This window comes from Magnusiomyces paraingens (assembly GCF_902498895.1).
Source record: "Magnusiomyces paraingens strain CBS 517.90 genome assembly, contig: contig4, whole genome shotgun sequence".
Classification (NCBI taxonomy): domain Eukaryota; kingdom Fungi; phylum Ascomycota; class Dipodascomycetes; order Dipodascales; family Dipodascaceae; genus Magnusiomyces; species Magnusiomyces paraingens.
In genome coordinates, this window is record NW_022474070.1 from 285,989 (window position 1) to 309,344 (window position 23,356).

Consider the following 23,356-nt stretch of genomic DNA (forward strand, 5'->3'; position numbering starts at 1 on the left):
TCCATTAAAAATATCCGCTGTGTGTGCGGCTAATACGTTATGATTGCGAAGCAGGGTAACCAGTTTTTGATTTACTCCATAAAATTTCCTAAATCGAGTATACAATAAATAGTTTGATTGCACCAAACGTCTTTAAAGTCTGCTCTTCTTTAAGATTGTAAATAGAAACTTTTAATGCGTATATATACACAAAATATATTTTATTTTAATGTATTTATGTTGGTTATAGCAATATATTTTATATGAAATGATTTGAAAGAGGGCTTTTATTTAAGATATTGATTTGTGCCCGCCTTTTCAATTAATTGTTTTTAATGGAAATCATGCAATGTTTTTCACTTAATTGCATGTCTAGCAGTTTATTTAAAAAATGATTTTTAGCACCTTCGGATAAAAGATATCAATAAGCTTTTTTCGTATTTTTTCCGTTCCATTTTTAAGCGATGGCGTTTACTATTTCGGTAATCATTATGATTAAATTAGCGAATAAAAGCCATATGTTTATTTAGGCAATTGTAAAGAACATGAAATGAAATTTGACTAACCTTAAACTTAACCTGTATTTGGCCTTTTTATCAGCTTGGCTATCGTGGTGAGTTCTTAAGAATGAACTTAAATAAAAATTTTCCGTGTAAATAAGTTCAAATTGATAACAATATATGAATGCTTACCTGTTTAAACGGTTTTAAAGCCTTGGGCTAATTTCGATCCCCTTTTTATGCAAGTTTATCAATTTCCCAAAATGGTAATAATAGTTGCACAAAAGATAAAATAACATCCATGGTATAAGGGGAAAATAGTTCGCATGCTTGAAAGTTTGATTTGTATAATAATTAACACCAAAAAATGTTTTTCAATATGATTTTTTTTATAAATACCTTTAAATCCATCTTTTTTTAATGCTTTTTCTTTCTCTATCGCAATAACGATGATTAAAAAAAATATGTCACTATTCAGTACCTGGTTTGTGTCAGCATTGACACTTTCTAGTTTCGCCTATTCTGCTCCCCTTGATACTAGTCTTGATCTTGAAAAACGTCAATTTGGGGGCTTGATTTCTGATGCAATTGTACAAATTAACCAAATGATTGGATGCAATGTTCCAAGACCAAATCTTAACCCCGGAGATATTGGTATGCTGGAAGAAACCGTTACTAAGCACCTGGAAGCCATGATTCAATGTATTTCTAATGGTCAATCTCTTGTTGCCCTTCCTTCAAGTTATGTCGCTAGCAATAGAGATAACTCTCTTGACAAACGCCAATTCTGGGATGCCATTGCTGATTCAATTGTTCAAATTAATGAAATGATTGGTTGCAATGTCCCACGCCCAAATCTTAACCCTGGAGATATTGGTCTGCTGGAAGAAACCATCAACAATCATATGGAAGCTATGGCTCAATGCATAGCTGGTGGACAATCTAATGTTCGTCTTCAACTTGAAAAGCGTCAACTTTGGGATATGATTGCAGATTCCATTGTTCAAATAAACCAGATGATTGGGTGCAATGTTCCAAGACCAAACATTGACCCTGGTGATTTTGCTTCAGTTGAGGAAACAGTTGCCAAGCACATGGAAGCTATGGCTCAATGCATTTCTGGAGGCCAGTCTAATGTGGCTGTTCCTGGTAGTTATGTTTCAATTGACGATAATGAAAAAAACTCACTTCCAGTACTTGAGCGACGTCAATTGTGGGATGTGATTTCTGATTCCATTATGCAAGTAAATGATATGATAGGCTGTCAAGTTCCTCGTCCAAACCTTGCATCTGATAACATTGACCAGCTTGGAGACACAATTGCACAGCACATGCAAGCAATGACTCAATGCATTACTGGTGGTAAATCCTTGGTTACTATTCCCAAAGGAACTACTGAAAATTCACTCGAACTTGTTCAAAAGAGACAGATCTGGGACTGGATTAGTGATTCTATCGTTCAGATTAACGACATGATTGGATGCAATGTTCCACGACCAAATTTAGATCCTAGTAGCGTTGCACAAATTGAAAATACTATTAGCAACCACATGAATGCTATGGCTGAGTGCATTGCTGGTGGACAGTCCAATGTTCTTGCTTCGTCTGTTCGTCCTCCATCATTAAAGAGACGCAGTCTGGGTGATGCTGAAATACAGGGTGGACCCAGTCCATACGGTCCTGGATACAGCGGTTCCAACGGTCCTGATAGTCCTGGAGGTCCCGGCGGTAGTCGTGGTAATGAACCTCATGGTCCCGGAGGCCCTGGTGGCCCCGGTGGTGGACATGGTAATGAACCTCATGGTCCTGGTGGTCCTGGTGGTCCTGGTGGTCCTGGTGGTGGATATGGTAATGAACCTCATGGTCCCGGTGGTCCTGGAGGCCCTAATGGTCCTGGCGGTTCCAGCGGTCCTGGCGGTCCTGGAGGTCCTGGAGGTCATGGAAATCCGTGGAACAAACGCTCCATCTTTTCTGGGTTTCAGGTTGTGAGAAGATGAGATTATTTTTTCATAATTATGAGATCTCATCTAGATGTAAAAAAAAATATATGATAATGGAGCAATAGCATTCCTAAACTTATAATTTGAAAATAAAAATAAAAATAAAAACTATTAATGAAATTTTTAAATGGTGTCAATTACTAAAAACGACAAATTTAATAATCGCCAAAACAATCAGAGCCGTATATTTTAACAAAAACTATTTAACTGTGAATTTACTTAAAAACTCAATTTATCTCTTAAAATAAGTTTTAACGCCTTTATATGAGATGAAGAGGAATTCGTGAAATTTCTTCATCTATATATGTCATTGCAAAAACTTTTTTCCATGAATAGTTAAACTCTGGACATACTTTATTTCCCCACTCTATTCACCTAATTCTACCACATCCCATTCTTAAAATTAGTTCTCACATATACCCAAAAAACCAAGCATATATATAAATGACATTGGTATCATGTCGTCTTGGATTAGATAATAAATTATATGGCGCCATATACAAGGTACGCTGAAAATCCAAATGATTTTTATATGACAATTTTTAAAACGTTAAGTAAAAAGGAAAAGTGCTTATTAATTCTCAAAATAAATTGCATAAAATAAACAATAACTTAAAAAAAGAAGGGGTTAATCATTAAGATGCATCTTTTGAAAGTTTTTAATTTCAGATGATACGTACCAAGAATTGGAGAAAAGAAAGAGGGGTAAATTAAAAACAGGATTCTCATACATATCTGCGACCGTTTACATCGAGGAAATATATATATATATATATTAATCAATGATGAAAAAATGACGAATAAGAGCATAAATTATGAAACAAAATGTATTGTTTAATTTGAATATTAATGCAAGCACAATATAAATACTTCGTGAATTTGTCAAAAACAAAGAAAAAAAATCACATCATTTATTATTTTCATATTGTTAAAGAAGAAAAGATGCTTGGACTTGGAAACAGCGGTGGTATTCTTTCATTAGTCACTCCACAAGGGAAAGTTCCTGGAACAGGGCTTTCAGAAATTGTCAAAAACCTCAACAGTTATGCAAGCGATCCAACAGCTTCACTTTTGTTTGGCACTGGTTCCAATGTCATAAATGATATCCTCAACTTGGTTGGTGCAGAGTTACCAGGCCAATGGGGAGACTATTCAGCCAATTCTGATATTGGTCCGAGTGTTTTTTTTGTGGTTGCCTTTTCGATTTTCACAGCGTCTTATATTTTCATATTTACGCGAAACTGCATGCGCGGTCATATTTTTTTCCCAACATTAGGGCTTATTATTTACTCTCTTTTGCGGGCCATTGCTTTTGGTTTGCGCGTCAATTGGAGTAAAAATCCAACTAATATTGACTTGGGGATGACCTCAAGTGGACTTATTTTTGGGCCTGGGATTTTTATTTGTGTGACCAACATGTTATTTGGCTTGAGAATATTTACATGGCGCCATCCTGAGTTCAACAAAAATATAGTTTTTAATGGTGCTGTTTTTTTTGTCAATATGGCGATAATTGGAATGTTCATCATGGGTCTTTCAGGAGAAGGGCTGCCGTTTGCCAACTTTATGACGCGCCATCGTTACACGGTTTGCCAGCGGCTTGGTAGTGCAGGAGCTGTTGCCACGGCTCTATACACTATGATGGGAGTTGGGCTGATTGTGCTTGGTTATGTGATCAAGCCAGGACATATTGAAGGGAGACTGGGTTTAGTTTGTGGAAGGTTTGGCAGTCGCCGTAACGGGATGAACACACCACTGCAAACATTTTCCGCTGGATGGGTACGTTCAGCAGACTTGTTTTTCTATCCTGCTAAAGGTTCGCAGGTGAGGTACACGCGTGGGGAGTCCGAGTCGCGGGCAGTGAGAGTGATTGCTACTCGCAAGGCACCTGCTGGCGGGTTGTCAACACATACGTTTGGGAGTGGGTACCAAGGCTCTTCAGGGCACGGTCCGCGCATGTCAACTAACATTTGGATAGTTGTTGTGACCTCAGTTTTGCTGTGCATTGGGGCATCTCTGCGGGCGGCTTCTACGTTTCCTCGAACTGCGCGCGGTGGGTTTAACGGCGTGCCTACTGGTAGTTGGATGTACCTCAGTTGGCCTATGTATGTATTTACTGGAGCGTTTGAGTGTATCATAAACATAATTTACTTGGCTGGGCGAGTGGATTTGCGGTTTTACATTCCAGACATGCCCAGGAAAGTTGGGGATGGGCCGATTGAGGGAGACAGCCAGAACGATGTTGAGCTAGAAAGTTATATGTTGCAGAATCAGTCAAAGCCAGAGCTTGTACGAGTTGTAGAGTAATGATGATAATAATAATTTCTTTTATTTACTTTACTTTTCATTTCTTTTATTTTATTTCTTGAAACAAGCTAGTTTATTTCACTGATTGATATAATTATAATTATAATTATAATTATAAAAATAAATCAGGTGGCTGAGTTTGTTTAGAGCGATGATGAGTTGTTTGGAATTTTGGTGGTTTTGGGCCGTTAATTAGATGCACTTCCAAGGTTCTCATTTTGTTTGATTAACCATGTGTCATCTCCAAGGTCCCTTTTCGCCATCAGCGCCGGATCCCGTGAGAATAAAAATGCGCGTTTAGCAGCCCTTTTTTTTTTTTTTTTTTTTTTTTTTTAATAATTATAATTATTTAATATAAAAAAAAATTTTTAGAAAAAAAATATAGTAAATATTAAATATTAAATATCAAAAATATTAAATATCAAAAATATTAAAAACCTCCACGGTTCTCACGAATTTTCATATCGCCACTTCAGCATTTTCTGTGAGTATGGCTGCTTCTTAGGAAGCCTCAATAATACTAAAACCTATTTATACCGCGTTCTGGAAGAGACATTTTTGCTACAACAAAAAAAAGAGAACCTTGAAGGTCATATTGTTATATACATATACCTCTAGATTGCGCGGCCATTATTACCCTTTTGTTTGCTAATTACTTACCATCATCATCAACAACAATGGATCAAACAGCTCTTTCACAAGTTTTACAAAACTTTCTCGTCCTTCATCAGCCAGACTCTATCGCTCACAGCTCTGATCTGTTATCGGCTGCCATCTCAAGCGCACTGGCCGATATAGCCCAAGAAACCAGTACAAATACTACAGATACCGCCTCCGCCGCGGCTTTAAAATGTCAAATCGGCAATGACTTTAATGGCCATATGAGTCTGCGTATTTCCTCGATATTTGTGATTCTCGTTGCAGGCTCATTCGGTGCTCTATTCCCAGTCATCTCTTCCAACTCTAGGCATGTCAATATTCATCCAATCTTCTTCTTTGTGGCAAAGTACTTTGGATCGGGCGTTATTGTAGCCACAGCACTGATCCACCTCCTACAGCCAGGAAGCATCGCTCTTTCTAACCCATGCTTGGGTCCATCATGGCTGATTTACCCTTATGCATACGGTATTGCTTTGGTTTCGCTGTTTGCAACTTTTCTCGTTGAGCTACTTTCGCGAAGGTATCTAGAAAAAAGAGGCATTACTCATTCCCACGGAGACTCTGGGTTTGAACACCATCATGATCAAAATCAAAATCAGGATTTTAGTAACCATACCCATCCATTACCAGAAGATGACCATGCACACAATCATCCAGAGCATCATCATCATCAGCATATTGTAGATTTGGAAGGCCAGGAAGGTCACATCCATACACACTCAGATTTTCGAAATAACAATAATGGCCGGCATTTCCCTGTGGATGATCGGATACTGAATTCCTCACTTAGCAACTGCAAAGACGACCACAACGAAGAAATATTTCCCTGTGATTACTCCTCTCGGTCTTTATCAACTACCAGCAATCTCTCTGGAGGAGTCGTCGAGATAGCTAATAACGCCAGCCCTAACTCTGCAGTGGCTATTTCACCAGAACAAGATGCTGCACAAGAACGAGCCAAAGAGCGCGGGTTGGCAATGCAGTTAGGCTCGATCTTCATTCTTGAGTTTGGCATTCTTTTCCACTCGATTTTTATCGGTCTTTCTCTTGCGGTTTCCGGGAATGAGTTCACTTCGCTGTACATTGTTCTTGTGTTCCACCAGTTGTTTGAAGGTCTTGGTCTCGGTACAAGAATTGCACTTGCACCTTGGCCCCATAAAAAGTGGTGGCTACCGTGGGCACTCTGCGTTGCATTTGGGCTTACAACACCGATTGCTATTGCGATCGGATTGGGAGTGCGTAACTCGTATCCACCAGGAAGTTATCATGCCCTGGTGATTAACGGTGTTTTTGATTCCATTTCTGCGGGTATTCTACTTTATGTGGGACTCGTGGAACTCATTGGCAGTGAATTTATGCATAATGAGGAAGTCCAGCACGCCAGTACCGGTAAGGTTCTTTTTGCCTATGGCTGCATGTGCACTGGCGCTGCTCTCATGGCACTTCTTGCCCTTTGGATTTGATTGGTGTGTTTGCTACAACTACCAAGATTAAAATAATACAATCTTTTATTTTATTCTATTTTATTCTATTTTTTTATTTTTGCATTTAGAGAGACATTGGTGTTTTTTTATTCAATTTATGTGTTTGCATTTTATTTATTTAGGAATTTTTTATTTTAAGAAGAAGGTTTTAAAAAAAAATTGGGATTTCCTTAGTAGCCGTTTATTTTCCTTATCTATATAAGTCGCTCTCAAACTGATATATTTTAAAAAAAAAAAAAAAAAAAGAAGCTTCTCATGTTTAAAGTTTTGCACAATCACAAAGGGATCAAATGTAAAAGTAGAATACCAATTCTGCTACCGTGTCTCTTGTTCAACTCTGCATTATCTTGATTGTTGGTTTAAACCAGCAACTAAACAATGTATCAATGAACCTATCAAAAATTTAAAACCAACTTGAGTACATGGCTCTAATCCTAACAAGGAAAACACAAAGCCCCAAAGAAGATACAGAACTAAAATTGTAACTTCAAAAGCCTTACAAACTGGTTTTATCTGATGGGTAGAGCCTTTGGAAAACTCTGAAGTCAGATATCTAACACAGATTAAAAGTGTTCTTCTACGCCTGTAGGAATAACTAAGTTATGAAATGTGATTACTTTGTCCATTGCTCATCTATTTTACTCCATTTTTTTAGTCTATTTCTAGCCGTTTGAACCTGCCTGATGATTTAATGTCATAGGCATTTTGTAAACCTTAAGTCCAAGCAAATATTGAAGCTGCTTAGTAGCTTTATTCCACATTGACTGTCCCAGTTAAATTGAAAATGGTGACTTTGAATGTAATCTAGTATTGCAAATCACTCACTCCTACTTGCAAGGCATTGGTTATTTCTTAATTAAACATTTTGATTTAAGGTTGTGAAGCATTGAAATCAAGTGCCTCTGTTTAGCTTTTAATAGATAATGCATGTCAAGGTTTCGATAACGAACCGTATTCACCACTTACTGATGAAACTTCCAACTTTATTAGAAAATGGTGATTGGTGCAAACAATAAAAAAAAATTACCAATGTTGGTGCTCCATTAATTGGATTTTGTTTGTTTTTTAAGTAATACGGTAAATTAATTTTTAGGAAATTACACAGTTGGAACCAAATATGGCAAGAGTAAGACAACCACATCGACACAATTTGAAAAAAAATATTTTACATATAAACTCAGAGTCTTAATTTTATTGAAATTGTAAAAATAAAAAAATGGAGATTGAAATTTGTTGTATATTTTAATACGGGTTGTAAAAATTTGCAAGATCGGTATCAATCACTATCATTGTTACTTCTACTGTACTAACTCATTTTTTTTCATTATTTCAATAATATGTTAATTTAACATTAGAAATTATATTTTAAATCATTAAAAGATATAATATATACGTATTTCATTTAAAAAGAAATAGTTTTAGACTAAAAATTAACAAATACCAAATACGGGAGTTTTTCGCCGAGCTTAAATTGTCAAAAATGGTCAAAAAATCAAGTTACGATGGCCGAGTGGTTAAGGCGATGCCCTGCTATACACTAGCAGTTTAGGCATTGGGTTTTACCTGCGCAGGTTCGAATCCTGTTCGTGACGATATTTTTTTAAATCCTGTTGATAAATTTTTGGTATTTTTGGTATTTTTTTTATTTTTTTTTCTGTTTTGAAAAAGTTGTTGGTTGTCGTGGAATTGTGAATTTGGAGGAAACATTAAGTTTAAGTGTGTTACACACTAAATGGAGAAAAGTAAGTTTGGAGATGATGTACACTAGCAAGACATGCACCAATTGCATAACAATAAAAGTTAGTCTGTCTCTGAGTAATCGTATCTACTTCCATTGTGATTTGTGTGGTGTCTCTGTTGACAGAGACATCAACAGAGCCAGAAACATACTAATTAGTATATTGATTATAATCAAGTGTCTGGCTTCTACCAAGTAGTGTTATCACAGGTGTATTTTCATGTTCCTCTAAAAAAAGTCGGTACAACAGATGTTTATGTTCCTCTAAAGAAGTCTGTCATTTTATGGTGAATTTTCACCAACAGTAAGTAGTACACCACCGAATACACCACCAAAAAAAAGTTTGAACTATAGTATGTGAAAATTCAAAAAATAGAAATTTCATTCAATGCTTCGTATACAGACGACAGTTACGGAGTGAAATTTTTTGGTTATTTATTTTAAGCGACATAGTCATCTAGAATGATGTTTTTTGAAATTGAAAATAGTTTCTTTTTTTTTTTTTAGTTAACGTTAAGGACTTGACTTTAATTTTTGATAATAGTATAGAATTTTAACTATACCATACCTGATTCATATTGTTTATTCCAAAGATCTTAAGAATAACAAGCTTGTTATTAATTTCAAATGTATATTTAAAGAAATCATGTGGAACAAACTAATTACCAAGGAATAATGTTCCCTCTTATATTTCATGACTACTGGAACTTTTTTTATTTTTTTGATTAAAAAAAACAAATATATTAGACTATTCACTATTGATCGCAGGAATCATTTTCCAATTTTTTTTTCATTTTCATTTTCATTTACAATTTCTTATTCTTATTTTTATTCTTTATTCTTGATATACAAGCTCCAGTTTGTGTAGCATTGAAGATGATACCAGTTTAAAAGGCACACAGACAAATTTGCCACCTTTAAGGGTGAATATATAGGCAATTATAAGAATAATGGTAATGCTACTGATGTATACTTTTATGGCTCTTGAATAAAACAAAATTTTATTTCTATTATTTGTTCAAACAAAAAAATCAAAATTTGTTATTTGTTTAAGCAAACAAACATTATCCATTTTTTTTCTTCTACCAACTTTATGATATGGAGTCGGAACAACCTAAAATTAAGTTCAAATGTTTGTTTCTACAAAATCTGAAAAGTGAAATCGCCCCCAGTCTTATATATTCAACGTTTTTTAGTTAATTCAACTTGATACCTTAGGTCAGATAATAGTTTGAATTTTCATGTAATGGAGTTATCGTATGAGAGTAAAGTCGGATTGTCCAAAGAAAGAACCAAGCTAATAGTTTAATATAAAACTTATTGTATTGATGTAAATATCTTTTTAGATACCGATAAAACTTATGGAAATATAAGACTATATATATTCAAGCGATTCTCTTTAATAATTCCTTCTTAATCGCTTCTTAATCTTTAATCTAAATTAATGTATTTATCCTCAAATATTTATCGATAATTATTATCTCGATCGATTGCATATTTGTTCTTTAAAGTGTTTATAGTTATTTATCTCGATCGCTTGATTGCTTGTTTCTTGTTTGTTTGTTTGTTTTTATTCAAGGGTTATAGAACTATATAACATCAGCATCTGCGCTATCCTTTTATTGTCTGACTATGTGACTTGCCGGTTTTTCATTTGTACCTTTTTAGTACTGGTGGTTTCTGTTCTGTGCGTCTCCGGTAGCCCGGAAGATGGGCCCTGATGCCAGCTTACGAGGAACAGGGAGAACCAGTCTGTCGGTCCCAAAACCTTCCCAACCCATTTCCACTTATCTTCACGGACGCCCATGTATTTCTTAATCTCTTCCGTCAGAGATACGGCCCGCAATCACCTGCAGGCTATTTAGACTGTACGGAAGAGTCGGCATTCCTGTAACCAGGGTAGCCTATGGTTTTCAGTCTAGGTGTATACTCCCGTACACATCCTCAGGAAAAGGGGGTATTCTGGGAATCGAACCCAGTATCTTCCGCTTTCGAGCGAACGTGTTGTCCTTTACACCATCCAGCCCTTTCCCCTATTGCTTGTTTCTTTTGTTTGTTTGTTGTTTGTTTGTTTTTATTCAAGGGTTATAGAACTATATAACATCAGCATCTGCGCTATCCTTTTATTGTCTGACTTATGTGACTTGCCGGTTTTCATTTGTACCTTTTTAGTACGGGTGGTTTCTGTTCTGTGCGTCTCCGGTAGCCCGGAAGATGGGCCCTGATGCCAGCTTACGAGGAACAGGGAGAACCAGTCTGTCGGTCCCAAAACCTTCCCAACCCATTTCCACTTATCTTCACGGACGCCCATGTATTTCTTAATCTCTTCCGTCAGAGATACGGCCCGCAATCACCTGCAAGCTATTTAGACTGTACGGAAGAGTCGGCATTCCTGTAACCAGGGTAGCCTATGGTTTTCAGTCTAGGTGTATACTCCCGTACACATCCTCAGGAAAAGGGGGTATTCTGGGAATCGAACCCAGTATCTTCCGCTGTCGAGCGAACGTGTTGTCCTTTACACCATCCAGCCCTTTCCCCGCTTGTTTCTTTTATCCGGTTGATCGCTTGTATGTTAGTTTATCCGGTCGATCGATCGCATGTTGATCTTTTACATTTCAAGAGTAAAGCTTCGTTGGCTCAGTTGGTAGAGCGTCAGTCTCATAATTACTAATAGTTGTGTTATCTGAAGGTCGAGAGTTCGATCCTCCCACGGAGCAAGCTTTTTATCTTTTTTGTAGTATTCACTACAATTTTGTTTTTTTTTTTATTTAAAAAAAAATTTTATTTAAATAATTTACAATTTTGGTTTTTCTTGGAGTCCCTTGTAGATCTCTCTTTCAACTTTATCTACAAAGCGAATCATTTTTTCATCTGAAAAAGGTAAAATCTGTGCAGACACAAAAGCTGCAATTCCTGCCTCGCGATCAATCCAGTAGTATAAGTTTGAGATGCCGCACCAGTAAGCAGAATAGGCTCTGCGGCCAGTAGAGAGGGGCACAAGGTTAAGGAAAAAAGTGAGCCCCCAGCCTTGAGGAGGATTACCTGGCTGATGGAAGATCTCAGGAAGCGAGTTTGCGACTGCTGGAATACAAGAAGTCATAGGGTACTGGCGGCCAAAATCAGGCCAATCGGGGATCTGGTTGGTAAACATTTCGTCGACGGATGCTTGAGAGAGCACGCGAGTGTTGGTGTAGGGTGAGACACCACCATTGAGGAGTGTTGCAAAGAGCTTGGAAAATTCAGGTGGGGTAGTGTACAGTCCAGAGCCACCGTATTGGTATCCGGAGGCAGCGTAGGTGGGGTCCTCAGCCTGAGCTCTATGCTTGAGGCGTGGGGTAGGGACAAGGGTTCCGTCATTTTTGCGGAAAGAAACAGTGACTGTGCGATCCTTCATGTCTTTATTAGGGATGAAAGTTGTGTCTTTGATGCCGATGGGAACAAAGAGCTTTTCCTGGATGAGGTCGTCGAGGGTACGGTTGTATGCGCGGGTAATGGCGTTAGCTGCCCAGTCGACACCGACGCCGTATGAGAATCTAGTACCCGGTTCACTGATGAGGGGCATAAGAACACTTGAATCCAGGCCTGTGCCTTCGTTGATCCCAAAGATGCGACCATAAGCGGCGAGTTTGGGGTTAAGGTGTGTGTAAGAGAAGCCAGCGGTATGTGTGAGGAGCATTCTTAGGGTAATTTTTTTTGTTTTGGGCACAAGCACGATTTTTCCAGTTTCCTTGTCAATGCTTTCGAGAATAGGGATTGAGCGGAGTTCTGGGCACAGTTTTTCTATCTGCTTGGAGTCGTCTAAAAAAATCTTGCCTTCTTCGACGGCCACAAGAGCCAGTGCAGCAACTGCGAGTTTTGTGCAAGAAGCTAGCCAGTATACCGCATTAGATTTGAGAGGGTTAGCGCCAGGCTCGAGGCCCTGGAGGCCTGCGGCGTAATCGATGAGGAGATCACCGCGACGGTTGACGACGACGACGGAAGCGCCAGGGAGGTCTTTTGTAGGGTTGGCGACAGCGGCGTCGACAATGCGTTTGATGTTGTCTACAGCAGTGGACGAGATGGTTGACATGATGGTGGAAAGATGGATGGATGGATGGATTTTATGGGTGAAAAGTCTGTAGTTGGGAGATTATGGTGGGTATTTATAGAGTGTATAAATTATTGTTCCTAGAAAGAATTATGTGGAGAAAAGCCACATTAAATAGAGGGAGATTCTAACCGAGGTTTGTATCGGTGGGTAGCACGGGAGGAAAGTTTGATGGACACAGTTCAGGATGAAATAGAGAGAAGTAAGAGGGGATTGTTCAAATTGATTTTTCAGCAAGATTTTATTTAATTGAAATATGAAATGGTTAAGGTGAAAATACGGGGAATAGGGAAATTCAAAAAAAAGATTTAAGCTTGAATTTGTATTTAGTTGAGAAGGGAGAGAGGGAAAGGATAAATCTAGAGAACTTGAGCGTCAAGTGATGATGGATAGTGGGATGATGAGTTTAAAAGGAAGCAGGTAGATTTGATTTAACCATTAATGGTTAAACTTAATATTAGGTTTAAATTTTGAAATGATCTTCAAAAGATTTGTGATTTTTGCAAGTTTTAGCAAAAGAAAAAGAGTGAAAAGTTTTTAAAAATTTGTTTGTTTATTTAATTTTTTTTTATTTTTTTTTGCTATGATTCAAGGACTATAATAAAGGAATATATCATCAGCAGCTTCAACGATATTATTTTTGCTCGTGTTAAAATTTTTAGTGAGTATAATATATCAATTGATGTTCATTTATAAACAATATATAAGTTATAAAATTCATTGAATTAACATTGATAAATAATTAAAGTATATTAGAATACTGTGAAACAGGTTAGGGTTTAACAATGAACAATTAGCTAACTTAGTTAAACTAATTATTTAAAAAAATTGATTCAGTTCTTTTAATTTTTGGTTGCTTCCATTGCATTGATTTTGTCCATTTACTGCTTTTTATTTATCTTGCTAATAAATTTGTTAAATAGATTACTTTAAAATTGTTTATTTAGTAATCTATTTTTGTTTTTATATAACAGTCAAACCTAAATACAAACAAGGTTTAGGGGAGCTAAATAAAAATCAATAAGGTTTAGTGCGGGGGGCTTATGGAAAATCAGATATAGACACGTTCCATATTTTCACAAAAACAATCCTTCAATTTTACTTCACCCTCTTTTTTTTTTTTATTTCATTTCAATAGCTTGACAATAAGTCCTGATTCCAAATTATGAGCTACATTGAAATCAAAGACTGAACCTTTCTCGTTATTTCACCTTGTTTTCATTAATGATTTGATTCTATTCTTTAATCTCTATAAATATCCTTTATCATAGTTGTTGGCCTGTAAGTCTTCAACAGGGTACTAGTACGTGCCCGAGCGGGGCCTTAGTAAAATGTCAGCATAAGTATAAATACTATCAAAGGCAAGTATAATATCAATGTATTGTGTTGCCGATTTGCGACAATGCTGTATACCCTGATGGACTGAGAACCACGGGAAACTGTGAGAGTTTCCCTTTTGCCTCCTCACTGTAAGAACAGGATTTTGCAAGACTGACCCGGAATGCGCGAGATTTTGCGAGTGCCTGCTTGGAGCGGATACCGTCAACTCTAATATTGGCTCGTTCTGCCCCACCAAGTTGTGTCCAAGAACAGCAACACACACAAGTGCACAACCCGGTGCTCAGAACATTACAGTCCCGCAGACCTCAGGAGGAGACGACCAACCTGTCTTGGAGCCTAACCAGCTCTATGACTTTAGATTGCCGGACCTCGCGCCGACATGCTGGTGAAATATTTTGCACTTGATTCCAAACAACAATACCCAGGGCGCCAGGCCTTTTTGTTGGCCCAAGTCCCGGATGGCTTTTCGCAAGTGATACCTTTGTCAGACGACACGCTGACATACAGATATTACCCTGGTTATTGGACACTATCTGAAGAGTTCCTCTAAGCACGCAAGGCGGGTAAACCGCAGGTAAGTGTCTCTGGCCATAATAGTTTTTCTCTTCCATAAGGAAAAGGTCTTGATTCTGCTGCTGCTACTATGTATATTAGTGATGACACACAATTTTTACATCCTATATTTGTTGGGTTTGAAAGTGAAGAACCAATAGACAGTAGCACCGGCGGTGTTGATGGTATATTTGCTATCAACACTGCAAGTTCTTTTGGTCCTGGGAAGTCATGTTCCAAGCAGCTTATTACTGTTCTGATCAGACTGCTTTCAATTCCACGTACGTTTAAAGAGGCATTTTGCTTCTGCCAAGCACAACAAGCGGATTGAAGTTATAAGATAAATGGTACACGGAGAAAAGTGAAAAGGTCAAGAAGCGTTGCCCTGTTAGAAGCAACGTGGAAGTTCTCAATCAAGTACGAAAAGTTTGGAAACGTAGATATATATACCAAGCGCGCCTTGTTACTTGTGACCATTGTCAGATCAAAGACTGTGGCTATTATGATACCACTTTACCTGTTTTCTTTTAAGAAAGCCTTTGTCTTGTACTTTCGATTGCTGCTAGGGAGAAAAAAAATGGATATTTGGTACCTTGACATTGAGGCTGCTTATTTCAAAGCAAACGTTGATCGTGACCTTTATCTAAAAGTCTCTGACGGTGTTAAGACCAAGAAACAATAAAGTGCTAGAACTGGAAATAGATCTTATATGGACTCTAATGATCTGACTGACATTGGTACCTTGAACTGTGCAAGGTTCTTTATGAGCTATTGTCAGTTTAGTTTTTTTTATATATTTATATTGTTAGATAGCCACTTTAATAAATGTGGCGGGAGTCCGGGATAGATTTTATTGCGGTTTTGCTGTCCCGGTGGTGCCTGACCGGTAATGGTTATTATTATTTACTCTGCATAACACACTCATAACCTTGGATGAATTATGGATATTCATGATGATACTGGTTTAACTAGTTTAGACTTGATGAAGAGTATTGAGAAGTGGCGTGTTTTGACGGGGAGTTCTTCACTATTTTGATGCTGAAGGCATGCCATTGTTAGTGCTACAGAATGTAGCGCAATGGTTGCTGAGCTCTAGTGTAGCCCGTGGTTACGCCGGTGCCTTAATCACACTGTGCAGGGTGAGGTTAGGGTTCCGACATACACCTAGCAAACATTGAAGCTCTGTCTATGATAAAAAAAAAAGATACATGTTGTCTTTAATCTGTTATTGACTCTTGCTCTTTTTTTTTTTTTTACCTAATTAACTAATTAGTTAGTTATAACTAACTAACTAACTAACGATATATCGATTATACAGTTTAAAATTGGTACTGAAAGTTTGAGTTCTGATCTAATAATACCTAGACTTGGCAACTCTGATGGACCATACTGGACTTTGTTATAATTTTCCTCAGTCTTTTCTATGGCCCTTTACCTATGAGTCTATTCTATCCTTGGTCCGCTTCTGCTATAAATGAATCCACCAACATTTTTTTTTTCAACAGCGTAAACTTTAGTTTAACAATATATATATATATATAAAAGAAAAAGCTGGTATTATGCCATATATATATATATATATATAGCATAATACCAGCTTTTTCTTTTTTTTTTTGTTGAAGAAATATTATAAAAATTTCAGACCAAAGTTTATTTTTTAAGGGCCTTGTTCGAATTCAGATGAATGCATTTATTTATTTATTCATTTATTTTTTTTGTACTTCTCCACACAGAAGCCGCATAAGTGCCACGCGGGTTAAAGTGGGCCATTTGCAGCACTGCGACTACAATAGGAGGGGGTTTAGCAGCGGCCATCCAGTCAAAGTTGACGTGCCTGGCTAGGCAGTGGCACTCGTGGCAGCATCAGAATCAACACTAGTAGTATCAATAGTATCAATAGTATCAACAGTAGTAGTAGTATCAATAGTATTAGAAGCAGCAACAACAATAATAACAATTGATAAGACCACTTTTTTTTATTTTTATGTTTTTCTTTCTTTCAAGTGTAACAATATGGCTTATTATATATAGTTATTGTATGTCTTCTATTATATGGCCTTTGATGCAACCAATTGAAATAGTAAACATGTAAAACGCGCAGATTGAAGTATCGGACAAACAAAAAAACAAACCCGGAACCCGGTACTCGGTACCTGACTTTCTCGTAGAAAAATGGGCATATATATATATACACACATACAAAAAAAAATAAAAAAAAGGAAAAGGAAAAGGAAAAGGAAAAGGAAAAGGAAAAGGAAAAGGAAAAGGAAAAGAAGAAATCTTCAAAGTTTTTAACTTCTTTTACAACCATCACCATTACAAGTGTCTTACATGTCAAAATGACTGGTTGACATCTACAGCAATGACAATGACAACCAAAAATAAAAAAAAAAAAGGTTCCCCCACCACGGCTATGCAGACGTTTGACGATCTTCCGGCTATTCTGCTAGGCTGGTGGTGGTGGTGGTGGTGGTGGCGGTGGATGGTTACTTGAAAATCTCTGGTAAGGAATTCAACATAAATTTGAGAGAGAAAGAAAAAAAAAAGATAGAATGAAAAGGAAAGGAAAGGAGAAGCCATGACACGAGTCTCCGGGTCTTTTATAACAATTAATGCTTATATACTTATCGTCAATGCCCCCTTTTTAAGATGTACCGTTCGGGACCTTCGACAGATTGTTCCCTTGGCTTGTAGTGGAAATTGTAGGCTTTGTGTGTGATTAATTTGTTTTATTCCATAATAAAAATGGCCTTCTTTTTTTTTTTTTTTTTTTTTTTTTTTTTTTTTTTTTTAAGTTATCACCGCCGCTATACACACCGGTTACAGTCTGTACAGCCATTCACAGTAATAAAAATAATTATTATAACAATATAATAATTATAATAAATATAAATACTCCTCCTTATCTCCCCATTTTCTTTTCTTCTTTTCTTCTTCTTTCTTTCTTTCTTTCTTTCTTTCTTTCTTTCTTTCTTTCTTTCTTTCTTTCTACCTTTTTCTATAATATTCTTATTTTTTTATTTTTTTATTTTTTTATTTTTTACAATTTTATTTTAAATCGCAAACCCTCGTAAATATTCTCCATCTTATCCCATCCTCACTCATCTACTGGCCTCCCATTCTTCTCATTCTTCTCATTCTTCTCATTCTCTTCATCCTTTCACAATGGCTGTGCCAAATCCAAACCCAAAACTCCTCAATGGCATCTCCAGTTTGTCCATTGCAACATCAGACGAAACTATCTACCACCGTACTGTCGCATTCTACCAACAATTCGGCTTTACTAAAATCCATTCATATTCTCGCGGTGACCCAGATCTTACCATTGAAAGATTTCTGAGTGCCGCCCATGCCATTGACTCCATTGCCGAGTCTTGGCTCAACCTCCTCCCGGAACCCGAGTACGGACACAAGGACGCTTCAGAAGACTCAGGAATTACTCTCAAAATTAGACTCTCCGCAACTGGCCCCACAGCTTCCCAATCCCTGGACAAGGCCCGAGCCTTTCTAGACGGCCCAGAAAAGGACAATGATTGGCGCTCAGTTACTTGTCTTCTCATCTTTGAGACCCACGATATGGATAGCCTCCTTAACATTCTCGACTCTTTCCCAATTCTCCCAGATGTCAAACCCTATATCCAACTTAGACCTAACGAGGTCTCCCCCATTGAAGTCTTTGCAATCGACCCCGTTGGCAACGCCATTGGCTTCACACTCCGCAAAAACCCATTCTCCGTCGTAGACCCGGGATTCATCTCAACAAGAGGCTCAAATCCTCAAGGTTCAAGCTCTGTATCTGGTGCTTCCACTCCTCACGGGGGGAGACTCCCCGGTGCAACGGCTCTCGGCGAACCGGGGAAACCCTCTTCATTTGGCTCTCTCGAGCGTAAGAAAATCGCAGTCATGACCTCTGGTGGTGATGCCCCAGGTATGAATGCCTGTGTGCGTGCTGTTGTCCGTACCGCCATTCACCGTGGCTGCGATGTTTACGCAGTTTTTGAAGGATACGATGGTCTCGTCAAGGGTGGTGATCTTATCAAGCCCATGACTTGGGACGATGTCCGCGGATGGCTTGCCATTGGAGGAACAAATATTGGTACGGCTCGTTGCGCTACCTTTCGTGAACGCTACGGCCGTCTGGCTGCCGCACGCAATATGATTAAAAATGGAATTGATGCTCTCATTGTTTGTGGCGGTGATGGCTCGCTTACCGGTGCTGATACTTTCCGTGAAGAATGGCCTTCTCTTATTCAAGAACTAGTCACAGACGGCGTTGTTACTCAAGAAGAAGCTGAAAAACACAAGAATCTTTACATTTGTGGTACTGTCGGCTCTATTGATAATGATATGGCTACTACTGATGCAACCATTGGTGCATTTTCTTCTCTCGAGCGTATTTGCCAGTCTGTCGACTATATTGATGCAACAGCCCAGTCCCACTCCCGTGCATTTGTCATTGAGGTCATGGGCCGTCACTGTGGCTGGCTCGCTCTTATGGCTGGCATTGCTACCGGCGCAGACTTTGTCTTTATCCCAGAACGTCCTCCTGCCCCTGATGAGTGGCAACACAATATGTGCAAGGTTGTCAAGCGTCATCGCGACTTTGGAAAGCGCAAGACAATTGTTATTGTGGCTGAAGGTGCCATCGACACAGAGCTCAACCCTATTAGCTCTGACAATGTCAAGGACGTTCTTGTTAAGCTTGGCCTCGATACTCGTGTTACCACCCTCGGTCATGTTCAACGTGGTGGTAATGCTGTAGCCTTTGACCGTCTCTTGGCTACGCTCCAAGGTGTCGACGCTGTTGATGCTATTCTCTCGGCCACCCCAGACTCTCCTTCGCCCATGATTGGTATTACTGAAAACAAGATTGTGCGCCGTGATTTGATGGAATCTGTCGCTCTGACAAAGTCGGTTGCTACTGCAATCAAGAACAAAGACTTTGACAAGGCAATGTCTCTACGCAACCCAGAGTTTTCCGAAAACTGGACAAATTTTATGACTATCAACTCTGCAGACAAACATGACGTTCGCAACCCAGCCGAAACTCCACTCAACATTGCCATCATCAATGTGGGTGCACCTGCTGGTGGTATGAATAGTTCCATCCGTGCCATGGCTGCATACTGCTACTCACGCGGCCACCGCCCTTACGCCATCCATAATGGTTTCAGCGGTCTGGCCCGCCACGAATCTGTGCGTGACTTGGACTGGCTTGAGGTTGAGGAATGGATCATGCGCGGCGGCTCGGAAATTGGCACAAACCGTACTCTTCCGGAATGCGATATTGGTATGATTGCCTACTACTTTCAAAAGTACAAGTTTGATGGGCTTATTATTGTGGGCGGCTACGAAGGTTTTGCTTCGCTGCACCAACTCCAACAGGCAAGAACAGCTTACCCGGCGTTCCGAATCCCCATGGTGTGTATCCCTGCCACCATTTCCAACAATGTCCCCGGCACTGAGTATTCTCTCGGTACTGACACCTGTCTCAATGCACTTGTGGAGTACTGTGACGTGATTAAACAGTCTGCGAGTGCTTCGCGGCGCAGAGTTTTCGTTGTAGAAGTTCAGGGTGGTAACTCTGGCTACATTACAGCATACGCGGGTCTTGTTACTGGGGCGCATGCCATTTACCTCCCGGAGGAGGGTATTAGTCTGCGCCAATTGGAGTCAGACATTGATTACATTAAGGACTGCTTTGAGAATGACCAAGGTCGCAACCGTGCAGGTAAGCTGATTTTGCGGAACGAGCGGTCATCCAACACCTTTTCAACAGAAATTATCGTCAACATTATCCGTGACGAAGCAAAGGGCCGTTTCGAAGCACGCACAGCCATCCCTGGACACGTGCAGCAGGGCGGTAACCCGTCGCCGCTGGACCGCGTGCGCGCAACTCGATTTGCCATTCAGGCATGCAAATTTATTGAAGACAATCAAAACACACGTGAGCTGCCTGTAACGGAGCAAAACGATTCGGCCGTGGTTGTTGGCATTCGTTCGTCCAAACTGGTGTTTTCCAGTGTGTCGCAGCTTTGGGATTTTGAGACGGAGCATTCTGAACGTAGACCCAAAAAGAGCTTTTGGTACGACATGGCTCGTATTTCGGATGTGCTTGTTGGTCGTCCCCAGGTCAATACCAAGTAATGTAAAGTTGTTATTGTTTTATTTTGATTTTGATTTTATTTTTTTTTTAATATGTAGGATTTATATAAATGTTTTTTTTTTAGCTATATACAAAAGAAGTTTTCCATGAGTTAATTGTTGAGTTCCCACTTGTAGTTGATGTCGTAGTTGTTATCATCACGTCTGACAATGGTGCCATCGCCCAACAGACGTTCAAACAAGTCTTGTGGGATCCAGCCTTTAGAGCCAATGAAGGGGTTTTTAACAATCTCGCGCGAGTACTCTGCGAAATCCTTTGCATGCTCTTCAAGTTGGGCTTGAGTGAAGGTAACAGGGGAAGGTCTACCAACACGAAGCTGCTCCCAGTCTTGGGACAGTTGGATCAGATCCTCATCCAGGTCCAAGTACTCAGGAGAGGTGCCGGTGGGGTCAGCCACAGCCTTTGTCTGGGCAGTATGGATAGGACGCTCACGGCGCTTATTGACTGGAGCAAAAGCGTTAATAAGTCCTGGAGCAGATTTGCCGAGCTCGGAGGCTTGCATGAGCATGTACTCGAAGGAGAACTGGTTTTGAGTAAGGGCAAGGAAGTGGTTGACTGAATACTTGTCTTGGGCTGACAATTTTTCATAGTCAGGGATTTCTTCGAGTGAGAAGATCTTGAGGCCGTCATGGCGGGCGAAAAAGGGAGTTCCATGGAGCAAAAAGGGTTTGATGGCAGTTGATTCCCAGTCAATGAGAGTGGTGGTGGCGGTAGGCAAGTCTTCAGGAGCCTTAGCATCAGTCAGGAAACTGAGTGGGTTCAAATCAGGATGAGCCATACGGGCGCTAAAGAGAGCAGGGTCAAGCTCGGATTCGAGAAGAAGCTGTGGGGCCACATTGGCGTAACGTTCAGCTGTGGCAAGCTGCTTCTTAAGGTGTGCGACAATAGCAGGATCGCTGTAAGACTCGAGAGACTTTTTGATACCTTCGACCAGAACGGAGCCAGTAGCCTTGATGTAGTCCATGGGGTCGTTAAAGGGTCCACGGAGTGGGGAAGATGCTGGGAGCGAGTTTTTCCAAAACTGGGCCTCGGTGGTAGGTCCAATACGGTAACGGTCGAGAAGATCCTTGGGGACAGAGTCTTGATCGGCCACAAAGAGATCGTTTTGGAGACTTGACTCCACGTCTTCGGTAAAGTAAAGAGAACCGTACTTGGAGAAGTTGACATGGGAAACAAGACCAGCGTAGGCATTGACAATGGGCTGGAGGATACGTTGCTTAGCAGCAATGTCGTGGGATCCAGGTTCCCACCAGCGCATCAATGCTCCAGCACCGTCAACGTGTTCTTCAAGAATAAACTGGGCTTCGACTGGGGTTTTCTTGGGGTTAGTGGCCCATGCAAGGACCTTGGGAACGTGGAAAGAGACCTTGCCAGTATCGACAAGAGCACGCTGAACAAAATCCATGGTAGCAACCTCAGACTTGAGACGCTCAGAGAGATAGGTATGAGAGCCGAGGCCTGGGTAGGGGATACGAAGGACATATTGGTTGACAGGTTGTGGGGTTGCTCCTGGGGCCTGTTTAACGTGGGCGACATCGATTTTGTAGACCTTGTGGTGTTTGCCTTCTGAAAGCGATGCCACCGTTTTAATTTCAATGGGGGTAGCAGGGTCAGCAGGTTCAAGAACAGAGTTGAGGACTTCGACCAGACCAAGGACGTTAAAGGGAGTCTCACGCTTGACCTTTTCAGCAGCGTCGTTGTGGAGCCAAGTGCCCCAGGTATACTTGAAAAAGTTTTGAATGGTTGGATCACTAGTAACTGTGCGAGGGTTAAGTGCAGCAATGGGGACCTTAATTTCGTCAGTAGTTGCACCATTGAGTAATTTGGCGGATGAGACAAACGAGCGACGAGTAATGGACTTGAAGGGTCCTGCGGCTGCGCGACGGTAAGACGTAGCTGCAATCATAGCGGGCAGTTGGGTGGATGGAGATGGAGATGGTGATGTTGGTGGTGGTGGTGGTGGTGGTGATGGTGATGGTGGTGGCGGTAGAGGGAAAATTCGGCCAATACGAAAAGTGCGGAGGAGTGGTGGAGGGCGATTTGCGGGACAAAAATTTTCAATTAGACACGTGACCAAAGCGTTTTTTTTTTTTTTTTTTTTGGTGATCCAGAAGTTGAGGATATCAGCGCGGAGATGAGGGCAGACTTGAATTTGAGTATAAGTTACTTGATTAAATTTAATTTTTTTTGTTAAAGATAATCATATTAATCATATATGATATGATTAATTTAATTGTTATTATTATTCTAGATGTCAATTTACTAAAAAAAATCTTTTATCAGTTAAGAACCCAATTATCGTTCTATTTACCACGATATTCAAACAGCACATCCATTTGCCAGTTGTTTTTGATTTAGTTTGAATATATATATAAATATATTTATTTTTTAATAGCGGCTTTGACAATAATTTCTTAATGACCCATATGAAAATATCTTATTTCTTTTTCTTCTTTTTTTTCTTCATATATTTCCCTTGTTTTTCATATTTGATTTAAAAAAAAAAGTTGAATTATATAGTTTCTTTCTTCTAAAAATAATA

At 39.5% G+C, this 23,356-nt stretch overlaps 7 protein-coding genes across 7 annotated transcripts; 5 read left to right on the forward strand and 2 right to left on the reverse strand.

The window, feature by feature from the left end:
• Positions 1-928: 928 nt before the first annotated feature.
• On the forward strand, positions 929-2,476 carry SAPINGB_P004871 (uncharacterized protein; the record flags this gene model as incomplete). The annotated part of the gene is made up of 1 exon (XM_031999586.1): positions 929-2,476. The coding sequence occupies one exon, from the start codon at positions 929-931 to the stop codon at positions 2,474-2,476; it is 1,548 nt and encodes a 515-aa protein (XP_031855477.1).
• A 945-nt stretch (positions 2,477-3,421) lies between these two features.
• Positions 3,422-4,786, forward strand: SAPINGB_P004872 (uncharacterized protein; the record flags this gene model as incomplete). Its single annotated transcript, XM_031999587.1, has 1 exon — positions 3,422-4,786. The coding sequence occupies one exon, from the start codon at positions 3,422-3,424 to the stop codon at positions 4,784-4,786; it is 1,365 nt and encodes a 454-aa protein (XP_031855478.1).
• Positions 4,787-5,463: 677 nt separating this feature from the next.
• On the forward strand, positions 5,464-6,909 carry SAPINGB_P004873 (uncharacterized protein; the record flags this gene model as incomplete). Its single annotated transcript, XM_031999588.1, has 1 exon — positions 5,464-6,909. One exon carries the CDS (start codon positions 5,464-5,466, stop codon positions 6,907-6,909), a length of 1,446 nt encoding a protein of 481 aa, XP_031855479.1.
• A 4,553-nt stretch (positions 6,910-11,462) lies between these two features.
• SAPINGB_P004874 (uncharacterized protein) lies at positions 11,463-12,737 on the reverse strand (the record flags this gene model as incomplete). The annotated part of the gene is made up of 1 exon (XM_031999589.1): positions 11,463-12,737. The coding sequence occupies one exon, from the start codon at positions 12,735-12,737 to the stop codon at positions 11,463-11,465; it is 1,275 nt and encodes a 424-aa protein (XP_031855480.1).
• Positions 12,738-14,475: 1,738 nt separating this feature from the next.
• SAPINGB_P004875 (uncharacterized protein) lies at positions 14,476-15,330 on the forward strand (the record flags this gene model as incomplete). Its single annotated transcript, XM_031999590.1, has 3 exons — positions 14,476-14,614; positions 14,711-14,929; positions 15,041-15,330. 3 exons carry the CDS (start codon positions 14,476-14,478, stop codon positions 15,328-15,330), a joined length of 648 nt encoding a protein of 215 aa, XP_031855481.1.
• A 2,483-nt stretch (positions 15,331-17,813) lies between these two features.
• Positions 17,814-20,795, forward strand: SAPINGB_P004876 (uncharacterized protein; the record flags this gene model as incomplete). The annotated part of the gene is made up of 1 exon (XM_031999591.1): positions 17,814-20,795. One exon carries the CDS (start codon positions 17,814-17,816, stop codon positions 20,793-20,795), a length of 2,982 nt encoding a protein of 993 aa, XP_031855482.1.
• A 110-nt stretch (positions 20,796-20,905) lies between these two features.
• SAPINGB_P004877 (uncharacterized protein) lies at positions 20,906-22,720 on the reverse strand (the record flags this gene model as incomplete). Its single annotated transcript, XM_031999592.1, has 1 exon — positions 20,906-22,720. One exon carries the CDS (start codon positions 22,718-22,720, stop codon positions 20,906-20,908), a length of 1,815 nt encoding a protein of 604 aa, XP_031855483.1.
• Between the last annotated feature and the right edge of the window lie 636 nt (positions 22,721-23,356).